Here is a 10,947-nt window from a genome sequence, read left to right as displayed (position 1 = left end):
ATTCAATACAGAACCGAACAACAAGAATACCAGAACTGCCAAATCACATGCTTGACTCGAATAGTGCCGCCTGTGCAGCAACCGGGGCGATGGCAAAGTAGATGTTAGGGTGGTGACGGTGGCAGGTCCAACTCCTCCCCTACGGACACGTGTGACCCTTGGCTAGGGCACTAACTGGCCTCTCCAGGCAACGCTAGGGTAGCGGTTACTTGAATCAATGGTGTAGTGGACTTGAAGAACTCTGTCACGGGTGACGCCACCACTCCTTACTCCGCAGGATGTCCAACGAAGATGTGCACCAAGTCTAATACTATTGATACACTGAGAGCCCTAAGGGCTCGTTCACACCCGTGCCTCAGGTTCCTTTCAAAGCTTCCATTGCTGATTTCCGCTAAAAAGAAAATAATCAGTCAACGGGGTCCATTTGGCGCCATTCAGTAGTCATGTGACAGTTACATTTGGCCACAGGTTGCCATTTTCTTGCGCCTCAAAATGAAGACCCCTTAGCGGTAATGTGAACGAGCCCTATCATGGCACCGGTGTACAAGTAAACCAACTCAGTCCCTAAAAGGTTGTATATATGTACCCTCCTGCGCCATAACCACAATATTCACTTCTTGACAAAACCCTCTCGTTCAGGTCCTACCCAAAATGGCGACCGAAGCCCACAGTTTTGCTTCCTAACGTGACTAGTAGAGCTGGCATTACTCCCACCTAGAGTCATAAGCCTCTCCCACTGCTGCCGGTCACTATAGAACAAGCCGGTCAGTATACTGGCAGAGCTTTGATATACCGGCTGTAAGCGTTTAGTAGCCGGTTTGTTTTGACCACACTTAAAATGGCCGTGCGACCATCACGTCATCTGGTCACATGACCCTTACGCCTAACCTGCAGTCCGAATGCGAGATGTTTATGGCAACAGGCGCATGAGGGGCGGTTACCGATGACGTTGGCGGCTTATGAACCAATCAGATAGGAAACGGGAAGGCTCCGCCTACAGACCCGGCTGGGGAAGCGCAATATGGCGGCGCTGTGTCTAGGAACAGCGACTAGTAGCGATAACCTATTCTAGATACTGGAGCGCCTCGTCCACCGCTGAGTCACCGCCGACCGATGCTGGAGCTCCAGGCCGAGCTGTGCCGCGTCACTGACAGGTGAGAGCGCTGGCCGTGAGGCGAGGGAGACGACCGGAGCGCTCTGTACACAGTCACGTTACTGGCCTGCAGTACCGCCGGGGGCCGCTGTGGAGGGAGCGGCGCTCTATGTGTTCCATCCGGTAATGGCCGCACATCGGACGGGCCGGCTGTTGAGCCCTGGTTACTGTCGTCCCCCGGGGGGCTGCTCTGCCCTCATCTCCCATAGGCGGCCATGTTACTGCTTGTGTGAACTGGGCAAGGAATATGGCTGCATGTTCTAGCTTGGTGCGTTTATTTGTGCATGCCAGTTAGTACATGGTGGCTGGTGGTGCGCAGCCCGTACGCAATGTGCTCCAGCGCCGTGGTTCCTCATTGGCATCACGGTACCCAGGGGTGGCACTGTGGCCTCTGGCTGCCGCGGTCAGTGCCCGGGAGGAGCGTTGGGCAGCAGCTCTGGATTGTCGGGCTGCTGACGGGTACGACCATGGAAATCGCGCAAGATTTGTGTGGTGTGAATGGGGTCGTACCGGGGAGGAGGGTTTTTTTTTTTTTTTGCTGTTGTGGCGCAGGAAAACCCTGCATCATGGTTCATCTTTGGCTGCTCCCTCGGAACGCATCGCCATGGTTTTAGATGGGACACCGCAGGCCGCGTTGTGAGGGTCGCCGCGCCGCCGCTCTGGAGGGCTGGAGCCTCGCTGCAGTGATGGAAGGCGGTTTTTACAGAAAATGGCCTCGCGCCTGCCGGTATACGCTACGTGCGGAGTGTCACGGCCTGAGGGTCCTCTCCTACACGGACGTGGCCGATGGCGGGTTGTAGCGCCCCCATCACTGTGATGAGCTGCGCTGCATGGACTGATATACAACACACAGCGCGTTGCGATGCGGATTCCCCGGCCGCAGAATGGTCATTCTTTTTTTTTTCCCGTTGCGGCTTCACTCTTCTCGATGGGAGCGCCAGCCTCAATGGGAAAGCATGCGGCCGAGCCGGGCGAGAACCAACGGCTAAGTGCTGCAAGTTTTGAAGCGGCGCTTTTCCAGCGGAAATCTCCAGTTTTTTCGCTACGGCCAAACCGCGAGATTACTGCCGGGAATATGCCGTGTGGAAACCCAGCCTGGATGTGCCATCTAGAGTCCTGGTAGCGGTATGCTCACATGTAGGCAGCTGTACAGCGGTGCAAAACTGGAGACTGACGCATTTCTGAGTCCCGCACTCAGCATTCACGTAAGGCCGGTTACACGCGGCCGAGAATCTCCTGTGAGATTTGTGTGGTGTGAGACACACGAATAGGAGCCCCATTGTTTGGGATGGAGTCACACACATGAGCAATGTTTTGGCGATATAGTTGGTCATGCCCTCGCATCACGTCGCCTGTTGTTCTCAGTGGGGCCGACAATGCATTGCACCATGTGCGGGATGAGGTTTCCCATTGAAGACACTCTGCGATCCTCCGCCGCGGCTCTCGGCTGCTACTTCAAAGTGATGCCAGGCAGTTCTGACGCATGTTGGCAAGCACAATATTGGGCCGTGTTTCACGGTTCGATATCGCACTCGCCTGTGTGAAATTAGCCTAAAGCTGCAGGCAAGTGCGATTTTAGGCCAAGAAGCCTGGCTCGTTATCACACTTGCCAATTCTTTTTTTTCTTCCAGCCACTGCGTGGTGTGTTTTTTTTCAAAAACGACTTAGCACTTTTGTCACATTGAGATCCTCAGTTTCACGGGCGTCAGAGGATCCGCAGGGAAACAGCCTCCGGTCACTGCAGGGCTGAAGGAATCTCCTGCTGTGGCTGTCACTGCCACAGCAGGAGATGGGGATCTTCTCCCATTGTCTGCAATGAGGCCGGGGGCAGCAGCGCCAGTTCCATTGAAATCAATGAGAAATTGAAATATAAGCTCCCCCCACCCCCCCCCCCCGAAAATAACAATAACTGTAGAAAAAAAATAAAAAAGAATACATCACCTTAGTAGCACTGTCATCTCCGGCGCGTCTTCTAGCAGGTCCCAGCACTCTTCTTCTGCTGCTCTTCTGGCTGGGGATTGAAAAATCCCTGCCTCCTAAAGTGCTGCCTCTGATTGGCTGAGCACTGTGACCAACCAGCGCTCATCTATCATTCAATGCTGAGTGCTGCCACTGATTGGTCACAGCACTCAGCTGATCAGAGGCAGCACTTCAGGAGGTGGGGATTTTCAGTCCCCGGCCAGAAGAGCAGCAGAAGAAGAGTTCCGGGACCTGCAAGAAGCCATTGGCTTCATAATTTTGTGATCCCTTGCAGTGCTGGGAAATCGTGCGATTCCTTCGCCAGTGTGAAGCCACCCTCAAACAGCACATTACTTGCCTGGTAATTGCCTGCTGCGCTGTCCCTGCCTGCAGCGGTGACGGCTGTCAACTCACTTGACTGCTGCGGGCAAACTGCTACCAGTAGCCGAACCAAATGTCATCAGTGATGTCCCATATACAGGGCCGGGGCTCTCAGCTCCTACCCATATCTGCGTATGGGACCTCACTGGACCAGAATGCAGCTGTGATGTCGCAGGTCATGTGACACACCACCATATAGAAAAATGGGCGCATTGTAGGAGGGGGGGGTATTCATTCCATTGGTGTCATTTATTGGATGTCTTGTAGTTTTCGGAAAAATCTCACTTTATCAGCCATGGCAATATCCGCAGCATTTCTGCAAAGGGGCGGTCAAAATCTGCAGTCGGTGTGTAATTTGATCAGCTGCAGCGCTCCCCGTCACCTCTAAATTGTTTCCACTGTCAGCGGGTCCTTCACCCAGCGGCCTCTAGTGAGCGCTTCCTGAATGCTTCCTGAAGTCTGTAGTAGTTTGTCCAACCCTCAATTGTGTAGTACAAAATCACTGAACATGTCTACAATGATGCTCTTTTCTTTCTCTTATAGATGCAATTCTTACTTTTTGGGTCAAAATGGACAAGATTTTGGAAGGTTTGGTGACCTCTTCGCATCCTTTAAACCTGAAGAAATTAATTGTCAAAAAGGTTGTTGAATCTGCGGAGAACTCGATCAACGAGGAGCAATGCAAGGCCATGTTCACGCTGACCACCCGATTGGTCTTGGAGGGGGAGGACTACTTTCAGAAGCAGGTCGGGCACCAGGTCTTGGAAGCCTATGCAAGATATCATCGTGCAGAATTTGAGAACTTTTTCAATAGAAACTTTGTCTTAACTCTCTTACAAGAAGGCTACGGCTCTCTAGACCGGAAGGATGTGCTGATTATTGACTACATCCACAGCGGACTCAAGCTGATCATGAGTTGTCCTTCTGTTCTGGACATCTTTACTGTCCTCCAAGTGGAGGTCTTGAGGATAGTCTGTGAGCGGCCCGAGCCATCGCTGTGTGCTAGGCTGAGCGAGCTACTGAGCGACTTTGTACAATGTGTTCCAAAGGGTAAAATGTCCATCTCCTTCTGCCAGCAGCTTGTTCGGACCATCGGGCATTTCCAATGTATTTCAACACTGGAAAAAGAACTGCGGGAATATGTTTCACAAGTCACCAAAGTTAGTAGCTTGCTGCAGAATATCTGGAAGGCGGAACCATGCACTTTACTTCCATCCCTGCAAGAAGTGTTTGCCATTATTTCTTCCACAGGTAGGTCCATGTTCTGTCCTGTATGCACATTCTAACGGATAAGCTTAGAGAGGTCCGGCCAGTTCTTCTGGTAGGTTTCATTTCTTACCTCCTTAAGGGCGCAGCCCTTTTTGTTCCTTCCCCACTTTTAAAAAATCATAACGTTTATTTATCCATCCACGTAGCTGCCAAAGGACTTGTTTTTTGTGCGTAGTATTTTTCAATGGTACTATTTAGGCCGAGTTCACACGGGGCGGATTTGCCGCGGAAATTCAGTCCGGAATTTCGCTGTGGCAAATCCGCCTGTGGCCACTAATCCCGGCATTAGACAGCCATGTGGACGAGATTTCTAAGAAACTGGACGGTGAATCCGTCGCGGCACAGCCAGCAGAAGTCGGTGCGGATTAGTGAGCCGCAGCATGTCCATTCTTTTTTTTCATCCGCTGCGGCCACACTCTCCTCTAGGGGGGCACTGTCCGCAATGGAAAAGCGTACCAGGCCGCTTCAAAACCCGCGGCTAAGTGCCGTGGGTTTTGAAGCAGCGCTTTCCCAGAAGAAATTTCACGGGTTTTTTTGCTGCGGCCAAATCGTGAGATTCCCACCGGAATGTACTGAAAACGGTTTAAAAATTTTAAGTGCAGTGCAATGGAAAAAAAAAACTCTGCCATTGAGGGGTGGAGGTGGCGATCTTGTTTCTGTGTTGTGTACACTGTTGCAAAAATGACTAAATTTATTCTATGGGTGAGTACAACTACTATGACACTGAATTTATATAGGGTGTTTTTGTTCTTTGCTGTACTGCTTATATGATTTTTTCCGAAGATAGATTTTATTTTTTTTATTCTTTGTGCCCACCATGTTCTGACAGCCATAACTTTTTTTTTTTTCCGTCCACATAGTTGTGCGAGGGCTTGTTTTTTGCGGGGCATCTTGTAGTTTTTATTGGTACCATTTTTGGAGTACAAACGACTTTCTGACCGCTTTTTATTACATTTTTTTTTCTTGGAGACAGCGTGACCAAAAATGCACAATTCTGACTTTTTATTACTTCATTTTTTTTCTTTAATAATAAAACACCCTGTAGTGTTAAGGGGTTAATGCACCTTACAGATATTTGGTGTCGGGGCCCTTGATGACGCTATATGACCTAAGACAACGCATCTCCGCTGCAGTGAAATCGATAACAGAGGATGTGCTGGGACACATCTGGTCAGATCTAGACTACCGACTTGACATCTGCCGTGTCTCCACCGGCGCTCGCATCAAACATCTGTAAGGTGCTTTCACAACTTGAGGAGTTCTTCTAGCTTTTCATGTCATTGCGGCTGTAGTCGGAAGAATACATCTGCATTACTTTTGTACCGTTCTTCTTGAATCGCCTTGTATCGTCCTAAAATAATTCTGTAGCTTTTCATAGAACATTGTGTTGGGCAGCTCTTCTGTTGTCCTTACTACAAATTTATGAGTAAATTGTCAACTGGGTGTTACCATCCCCCTTGTCAGTAGGGTGTGTGTCTACAGACTAGTCCTGTCAGTGTTTGAAAAATGTCACCCTCTATAGTAACACCCAGTTGTCAGTATATACGTATGTTTCCAGGAGGAATAACAGAAGATTGGTACAATGTCGAATTTTAAGAAAAGATGGTTAGAGATTATTTTACTGGAGATGCAAGCATTTACTATATATAATTATGGTAAAACTGTAGCTCATATGTCCAAGATGACCATTCTTAGACTACCTGATGTACACTGAGCACTGGAGGTGGATTGCAGTCTTAAGACTTGCATGCTGTTCTTATTGGCCAGCCTTCCTCATGTGAACAATGCTGGCCAATCAGAATGCATAGAAAGTAGTCTGACTATCGATGCACCATGTGCTAGTGCCTGGATAGCCGTGAAGAGGGGCACCAGTTAGTAACACCCCGCCCCCCTCCCGGTTCCTAGACACGCTCTATCACCCACATCTGAAGCTCCCTTTAATTAGATGGAACAGATTTAGAACTTCGATGTCTGGTCGCAACTTGGGAATCGTGTCAGCGATGTCATGGTCCAATGTAAATGCTCTGTGATTAAAGTCACCGAGTGCACTTTTTATGCTGACAAATGTATGGCCGTATACCCACTCATGTAAACGGGCACATGCCAGTCTTGTCCTAATGGAACGCCATGGGAGGAGTAAATATAAGCTACTGCCTGCATGAAATACACGCGAGGATTGTCACATACAAGTGGCTCGTGTCTAAACGACTTGCTATATTGTTGATTGGCACTTGGCATGGGTAAGTTCTATTAGACTTGCCAAATCCTAACTTGATCCCTCGCCACATGATAACCATTCCCACAGAAGAGACATCGCAGACGGCACACTTCTTGCCTACTTGAGACAACGTTGGGTGACACATGCTCACGGTTTCCTGACTTTGGGATTTATAAACACTGAAAAAAGTATTACATGTTTTTACTCTTAATTTCTGCAGAATTTCTAGTTGAAAACTTGGTGCATAATCCTCATGAGCCACATTGTGAGATTTCACGGTCACTGTCTGTCACATGAAGGTCCCTTTCTGTTGGAGCCATGGCGTTCCAGCGTTATAGGAACGCATCACTTTAAGGGGGGCTTCTGGGTTCCATCCACCCCACCTCTTGCCCATTGTTAAGATAATGCCGTTTTTGCAAACACTCGTTGGTTGCGTAGATTTTGCTGCCTGCAACATTTTGGTTGCAATGATAGAATTTTACTGTTTTCACGCTTCTAAAATGTTGTCAGTGTTTCTATTTGGAGGATCTTTCATTTCAGATGCTTCCTTTGAACCATCTGTTGCCTTGGCCAGCTTAGTACAGCATATTCCTCTACAGATGATTACTGTCCTCATCCGAAGTTTGACCACGGATCCCAATGTCAAGGATGCAAGCATGACTCAAGCTCTCTGCAGGTACGGGACATTAATAATCACTCTTCTTGGAATGACCATTTAAGGTTATGGTCCAGTCTACTATACAGGTTCAAAGGGGTTGTCCATTTGTAAATTGCCTAGCCTCAGAATAGGTCATTAACAGTAGATATGAGGGGGTCCACCGTCTGGGACCCCCATTGATCAGCTGTTTACCAAGCTGAACACATTTCAGCAGGGAGCAGATGGCTCCATTCCCACTGCAGTGGCCTGATTTGGTATTGCAGGCAAAGTTCCATTGCAAAAAAATATTACTACCAGCAGCCATACTTGCTGATAGAAAATACAGGAACAGGTGTAGAACCACATCTGTCAGCATGCAGACAGCCAAATTGCAATATGGAGGAGCATTGCATAGGTGCAAAATGGGTTTAACAGCCATTCACATACTTGCCATATATTGAGAGGAAATGAATGGACACTTGGCCTGCAATACCAAGCCTGGCCACTGCATTGCGAATGGAGTTGTCTGCTTCCTGCAGAAATCGACTATGTGCAGGAACACAATGGCTTGACAAACAGCTGATTGGTGGGGGTACTGTGCAGTAGATCTTTGGCCATCTGCTATTGATTATCTATTCTGAGGATAGACCATCAATAGTTTACTACTATTAAGAGCTTAAATGGTTGCTGCATTTTGTTAGAACTTGTGTAAGCTGCTTGCCTGTCCACGAGCGATGATCCGCTTGCGATAAATCACCTGCGGATCACGCTATGAAAAGCTTCCATAGGTTAACTATGGAAAGCACCGCCAGACGTCCACAAGCAGAGATTCATAGTGATTATCCGCTCGCGGCATGCTGAATTACGCCGGATGACGCTGGAAAGCGCCGGCACCTGTCCACGAGCGGAGAATTGCGATTCTCCACGAGCGGCGGGCAGTTCGCAGCATGCTGCATATTGCCCCGATTCTCCACGGTCAGCCTATTAGATAGGGCTGACCGGCAGTGATTCGGCAGCGGCTTCCGCGGCGGAGCTTCGCCGTGGGATACTACATCGCCCATGGACAACCGGCCTTACTTAGATTAAGAGGCTCTAATAGTAGTGACCTAATGCAATCTAAGCAATTCTCTGTGAACTAAACCCCAGGCTGCTACATTGTAGCGAACCCTCAGAACAGGAGAGAATAGTTTTGCAGAATTTTTTTTCCCCCCCATGGTAAAGAAATGTCAGCTGGCTCTATCTGGTATTGATTCTTCAGTACTGCTGTTAGTATTGGTCCGCTGCCACATTAGTTCACATACACATTTCAGTGACCACTTTTGTTCTTGGGTTGGAAGTCACCTGAGGTTTCGCTGTCGGAAAACTAATAGGTTTTTGGCCGGGCTCACATTATGCGCCGCAGCATCGCCTGAGCGATGCAGAACAGTGTTTACTTCCCCAGCCCGGCTCATTAGTACATCTATCATTAGACATATCCTCTAATTAGAGTTATTGAATCTCTTGCGAGGAGAAGTTTAGTGATTAGAACATGCTGTCCCCTCTCTTTCAGAATGATTGACTGGCTCTCCTGGCCTCTAGCGCAGCATGTGGAGACATGGGTGATCGCTCTGCTCAAGGGGCTGGCTGCCGTCCAGAAATTTACTATTCTCATCGATGTTACATTGCTCAAAATTGAATTGGTATGTAAAGGATAATGTCTCTTTATTTTAGCCTATACATTTCAGAGTACATTACCTAACTAAGAATGCTGAGCGGAGACCTGTGCATGGAGTGCTTTATATACCGGGGCACGTGTGGGTATAGGCCTCTCGCCAGCACACAAGCTGGAATCCGGGTGTTGGTACATGTCACACTGCATGGGAACCCGTTAGATTGATATTGGACAGCACTGTTAATCTGCAGGCAGCAGGAGCTGACATCTATATATGATGTCTCTTCTCGACCCTTCACAACTCCTGTTTAATGACACTCAGATACATACATTTGATATTCCTGGGAGCAAACTCAAAAATTTGCACTTAGCAAATCTGTCTACCAGCAGGGCCGTCTCTGTTGCTGTGGACAACAAGGACAGTCTTCATGTTAGACAGTTTTGCTAAATGAGGCCCAAAATGTTTTATTCTGCCGTAGTCATCGCTAGGGGGATAAAGCGACAATAACTGCAAACAAAGAGAAGAGCATTTTGTGTCCTTGACTTCACGTTTACCAGTTATTAGTGTGCAACATCATTTTTGAACAAAGTTCGGTGAAGATCCACACAATCTGTAAGGGGTACTCCAGCTTAAGGAAAAAGGTGACATTCTTATGTGAAAATCAAGTGTGCAAGCAGTGGAGTGTGTCCGTGCAAGTTTCACATGAACTCCTCAGAAAACCACCATCAGAGCATTGGATATCTCACAGCCGACTGTGTGGAATATTCTGCACAAATGTTCGCAATGTTATCCCTACTGATTGTGATTGTTACCGGGCCTGAAACCAGATGACAAAGCGAGGCGAAGTTCCTTCTACAAGAGGATGCAAACTCTAATGGAAGGTGATGGTTTCATGGAATCTTTAGTGTTTAGTGATGGAGCCGCCTTCCATCTTTCGGGTAACAAACGTAATGTCAGAATCAGGGGAAGCAGACCCCACCTGTCTACGTGGAGCGTGAGCGCGACTCCCCCAAGGTGAATGTGATTTGCGCTATAACCTGTAGGAAAGTGTGCGGCGGCTTCTTTCTCCATGAGGAAGCACTCAGGGGATTTCGCACCCGGACGCTACAGATATGGCTTCTGCCGCAGCCGGATCAGGGAATCCCAGGTTTCATCTTCCACCAGGATGGCCCTCCCACCCCGTATTTTTTACAGTGAGGTCCTAAGCAAGCTCAATAGGCGACCACCAAACTGATGGATATGTCACAACATTTATGGCAGTATCTTGACTACAGGCTCCATGTATGTCGAGTGACAAAGGGGCCACACTGATCACCTCTGATGTGGAGAACACTTTGATGTTGTGCGACAAAACTTTGAGATTGTTTCCATTTATGTATCTGAGTATCCTAAAACGTGAGTTATGAGGGTTTAAAATTGGGAAGATCATTTGTAATAATTTTGTTTAGTTTTGTGGAAAAAAGATTAAGTATAATTTTTTTTTTCTCGTTATTTCAATTTCTGCTCATTTTGGTGTTTGGCTTTCAGTGGATGGTCCTATAGCCTTCCCCGTCTACCTGTGCTTTCCGCAATAGCTGTCATTCACTAATGGGTCCGCCCACTGGACTCCTAACCTCAGAAACTGCCGCAATTAAACAGAAAAAATAAATAAATTAGGCTGTATTTACACAGGCAAGCG

At 48.0% G+C, this 10,947-nt stretch overlaps 1 protein-coding gene across 2 annotated transcripts in view; it reads left to right on the top strand.

Moving 5' to 3' along the window:
* Window positions 1-1,007: 1,007 nt before the first annotated feature.
* USP38 (ubiquitin specific peptidase 38) overlaps window positions 1,008-10,947 on the top strand; it is a 32,941-nt gene continuing 23,001 nt past the window's right edge. The window contains exons 1-4 of one of the 2 annotated variants that reach the window (XM_066573703.1): window positions 1,008-1,154; window positions 4,037-4,744; window positions 7,521-7,656; window positions 9,167-9,296. In XM_066573703.1, coding sequence (XP_066429800.1) covers window positions 4,063-4,744; window positions 7,521-7,656; window positions 9,167-9,296 — 948 coding nt within the window. In that variant the 5' untranslated portion in view covers window positions 1,008-1,154; window positions 4,037-4,062. Of the gene's footprint in view, window positions 1,155-4,036; window positions 4,745-7,490; window positions 7,657-9,166; window positions 9,297-10,947 lie in introns of both variants that reach the window. The other variant, XM_066573702.1, reaches the window with a different exon arrangement.

Source organism: Eleutherodactylus coqui, chromosome 7 (assembly GCF_035609145.1).
Source record: "Eleutherodactylus coqui strain aEleCoq1 chromosome 7, aEleCoq1.hap1, whole genome shotgun sequence".
Classification (NCBI taxonomy): domain Eukaryota; kingdom Metazoa; phylum Chordata; class Amphibia; order Anura; family Eleutherodactylidae; genus Eleutherodactylus; species Eleutherodactylus coqui.
The sequence above is the reverse complement of the archived record's forward strand: the minus strand, read 5'-3'. Positions and strand labels throughout refer to the sequence as shown.